This window comes from Palaemon carinicauda, chromosome 29 (genome assembly GCF_036898095.1).
Source record: "Palaemon carinicauda isolate YSFRI2023 chromosome 29, ASM3689809v2, whole genome shotgun sequence".
Lineage (NCBI taxonomy): Eukaryota > Metazoa > Arthropoda > Malacostraca > Decapoda > Palaemonidae > Palaemon > Palaemon carinicauda.
In genome coordinates, this window is record NC_090753.1 from 3,749,213 (window position 1) to 3,753,846 (window position 4,634).

Here is a 4,634-nt window from a genome sequence, read left to right on the forward strand (position 1 = left end):
CTCCGATGAATATATCGCTCTGTGTAATGGCTGTTTCGAAAAGTAATTCTCTTTCGCAGAAGGATCTGCCGCGTGGGGGTATTTTGTCGGGGAAGGTTGTGATTTTCGTCTTCGTTTCTCATTTGCAATATGGTGTCAAATTCGATCCTTTTCATGATATTATTTGTAATGCTATTATGTAATTGTTGGTGAATATAATTCTTGAAGAATATTCAATTTATGAAGACACAAAATTTTAAATATTCTTATCTCCTATTTCGTTATTGAAATTGTTTATTCTGATAAATTTTATACTTCCATTTTCTTCTATTTTTCCAATCCCTTTGCCCTTATCACGTTACAGTTCTTTGTGAACGTGAATACAGATACTATCATGTCTTAACCTGTCAACAAACACATTAGCCACCGTTCACCTGGGATTGGATTACAATACCATGGCAGAAGCTCAGAGTACAAAGAATGCGAGCCATCCTCCACATCCCCCTGTTGGAAAGACATCGACCTGGACGATTCAAACCCCACCCTCTTCTGTTATGTCAGTACTGGTAGGTTGCAACCGCGTTTACCTGCCCACATACGCCAAAAGGTGTTTAACTTCATCCATGGCCTCTCCCATCTTTCATGCTGATCCAGTGCAGAGCTACTAAAGATGAAGTTCATTTGGCACGGCATTACTAAGGATGTTAGGGATTGTGTTTGCGTATGTGCTTCTTGCTAAGCTTCAAAAAGTATATCGACAAACGGATTCCCCTTTCCTTAACCTCAGTATCGTTCTGCCATCATTCACGTCGGTGTATGAAGTCCCCCTATCTACATCACAAGGACTCCATTACCTCTTTACCGTCAGGGAGTGCTCCACTCGTTGGCCTGAAGCCATCCTCATGCAAACTGTAATGTTCGCCTTATGTAAATCCGCCTTTTGTCTTAGGGTGATAGCGAGATTTGGTTTGCCTGAGCATATTACTTCTGACAGGGGTATCACTTTCACCCCTCAATTGTGTACATCCTTAGTGAATATCTGCTTAAACCCTGCATCCAAGAGAATTAAAGAACATTTTCATTGTACCCTCAAAGCAGAATTGATGCGCCGCTACAATGACTCCAACTGGATTACTCAGCTTCCCTGGGTCCTCCTGAGACCAATGACCATACCTAAAGACGCTCTGGATGTCTCAGCAGCTGAAAAGGTGTATGACGACCCGTGGTCATCCCTGTCGATTTTTTTCTCATATGTAACCTCCTTTGACAATCTCCAGTGCCTATGTCACGTTTTGGGAATATCTAGTTTATGCTACCAGACTCACAAGCTCCTAGAAAAGCAAGATATACTGACATATCTACACATGGTAATGCAATTTTTACTCTTCATTGATAATACTAAGCCACCAATAATGCCCCCATATACTGGCCTTTTCCTCATGATCCGTCGCTCACTGAAGTATTTCTTAATTAGCATACGTGTTTTCCATTGATTGCCCTAAAACATTTTCATCTCCTGCAAGATGACCAGCCCAAAGTTTACCTCTCAAGAGCAGAGCTCCCTATTTAACATGTATGTCCATTTTATAGGGGAGCCATGTGCCAAATGTGTCTCATACACGCTAATGTCATTTTTTTTTTTCTTTTACTTGCAGTTATCTGTATATAAGCTCGTTGTCTTGTTCAATAAAGTCACTTTCATTCATCTCGCCTATGTGTTGGTATTTAACGCTACCTCAAACTATATAATGAAACAACCGAAATGAAGAGACTTTATTTGAATGCAGAATCAAAACAATCTAGTTACAAAAAGGAAAATAAATAAAACGTTTAAGATGCGTTTGAAACCACACAGCTTCCATTCTTGTCCCTAAATTTGGAAGTAGCAATGATTGAAAAATCCTTATAATCTTGAAACAATTTCACTGCATCTCACGTGGTAAATGGTACGTATTATTCCAAGGATCTTTTCCAATGTTTTCTTTGCCTTTTCCTGAAATTCCATTTTTCTTTGAATTCTATTCTAGATATATAAATACATAGATACATAGATAGGTAGATATATAGTCCTCGGCACTAAATGGCCTCCCAAGCCTCGAATCAGTGTTATGTTGCCCAAATTCAGAAATCAAATTAAATCTAAATCTTTCCTTTTTTTCAGGACTCAAAATCGTTTTCTCTGAAACAGGGTAAAGCATATGTGTGTGCATCGGAGAGAACCAGCAAACATTGAATCAAACAACTATTGTTGGTGAATTGCTCTCGTAAGTCAAAAGCGAAATCCCCTCTCCTCTCAAAATGCGACGAAAATGGACGGCATTCATTAATGACAGAAAGGACTGTTGCCCTTATAAGCTTGTTTGTTCATTTATTTAAACAATTTAAACATTTATTTTGTAATGATTGCAAATAGTGAGGCAATTCTGAATGATTGGGGTTGTAGAATAAATTGTATTACTTCATATGATATATCATGAATGCACTCTCTCTCACTCTCTCTCTCTCTCTCTCTCTCTCTCTCTCTCTCTCTCTCTCTCTCTCTCTACACGTATACCTACGGCATGGTCAATTTAATTTAAGTATAAGAACTGTTATACAGCCCTATAGATATTTATCCAGCTATAAACATTAATAAATACCCAAATCTTAAATATCTCCGGTGTTACTACAAAAAAAAAAAAAAAAAAAAATTAGGAATAAGAATTCTTTTTGGGTAACAAACTATCATTCCCTTTTGGACCCATCGGAGATGACGCGGTTTGCTCTTATAAGTTTTTACCCTTATTGGTTTTTATTTATTCCTGCCTTTGATTGGAAAGCATAGAAGGAAATATGTTACACCCAAAGTTAAGCAAGGTGGGTTGTTTGGATATAATTCTCCTACTTGTGTTTCTCTCTCTCTCTCCTCTCTCTCTCCTCTCTCATCTCTCTCCTCTCTCTCTCTCTCTCTCTCTGTTGAAATAAGCGACTGTACACACGCATATACTTACACATTGAGAGAGAGAGAGAGAGAAGAGAGAGAGAGAGAGAGAGAGAGAGAGAGAGAGTGCCAATTTTATTAGTGGGTAAAGAGTGCAAAGACTTACAATGTGGTATCGAAAACAAAAATACAATTGCCCTTCTCGTACTCCAACAGTTTTTATCTTTCTCTTTGTATACAAGTAGTATACATACACATACACACACCCCCCACACACACACACACACACACACACACACATATATATATATATATATATATATATTATATTTATACATATATATATATATATATATATATATATATATTTATACATATATATATATATATATATATATATACATATATAAATATAAATATATTATATATATATAATATATATATATTTACTGAGCCACAGGTTGTAACCATAGTCCTTGTGATACGAGGAGTACACCGGTTGGTGTAACAGTCCTCTCATTGAAGACTCGGTTATCTTGAAGGGAATAGGAGGTGAAGAAGTTACCCCTATTTACCGTTTGAAACTACCATGCGAATTTGTGACATATAGGTTTGAATTTGCCGTAAGCAATTCATTGGTTGTCGAAGGAGTAGACATCCTGCTGGGTAATGAAGTTGGTGGAGCGCAGTTTTTTCCTTTTTCCATTGTATCGGAGAAACCACTATTAGTCCTACAACTAAACTCGACGATTACACGTGACTGTTTCCTGTTGTTTGGTGACAAGGAGTATGACAAAGAAATTGGTGGAAGAATAAGGAAAAAAAAGAAAAGAACATGGAGGATTTTTTTTCTGAAGAAGAGGACTCACTTGACGGTATGTAAGAGGAGAACTTCCGTGCCGAGTAAGCCCAAGAGAAAAGGATTGACAGACGAATGAACAGTAAAAAAAGGAAGAAATGGACCTAGAGAAATAGAAAACTCAGCCTTAGAAGCAGGACAAGTAATAGGATTGCAACGGAAGGATGTGATGTTAACAGAGTTTTTGTACAGTGAGATGTATGAGATGGAGACAGAGCATTCTCCCACTGGTTATTATCTTAAAGACTGGTTGCTCATGAGGAAGCATAGACCCGTCGATATCCCTTGGAATACTGAATGGGCGATATACTGTCAGATCTTTATTCCCGCACTGTTGTGAAGACTGGTGATTGCCGTAGTGCGCGAGACTGAACATATGTGGATAAAGAAGATGACGGAGAAGATTATGAAAGGCTTTCTCTGGCCTGGCATGTATAAGGGACGGGAGCCAGTTTTGCCGTGTATGTCTTTTTGTCAGATGACTGGAAAGCCAAATAAGTACATTAAGGAAGCTCCTTTACGCCTGATGGAATTATGAGAAGAACCCTTCATTATAGGGCTGAATAAAATCTTACCAGAAAAAGGGAAGGATCGAGAGGAAATAGATGGAGAATATGTCCAGGATTTGAAGAAAATGCTCGGCGAGTTAAGGAAATTTTCCCTCGAAAGCATGAAAACGAGGAGTCAAGGAAAAGCAAAGAAAAGGTTTTGTATGTAGAATACGAACAGACAGTTTGAGGTAGGACATCAAGTGTTGGTCTACTCATCGATAAAGAGATTTGCTTTAGCCAACGAGTTCCAAGAACCATTCCTGATCTCGGAGAAGATCAGTGACTGGACCTATGTTATCGAGATACCAGGAAAAAGGAAATATCT

At 38.1% G+C, this 4,634-nt stretch overlaps 1 protein-coding gene across 1 annotated transcript; it reads left to right on the forward strand.

The window, feature by feature from the left end:
* The first annotated feature begins 680 nt into the window (after window positions 1–680).
* Window positions 681–2,162, forward strand: LOC137622387 (uncharacterized). Its single transcript, XM_068352999.1, has 2 exons — window positions 681–1,189; window positions 2,141–2,162. Exons 1-2 carry the CDS (start codon window positions 681–683, stop codon window positions 2,160–2,162), a joined length of 531 nt encoding a protein of 176 aa, XP_068209100.1.
* The last annotated feature ends 2,472 nt before the right edge of the window (window positions 2,163–4,634 follow it).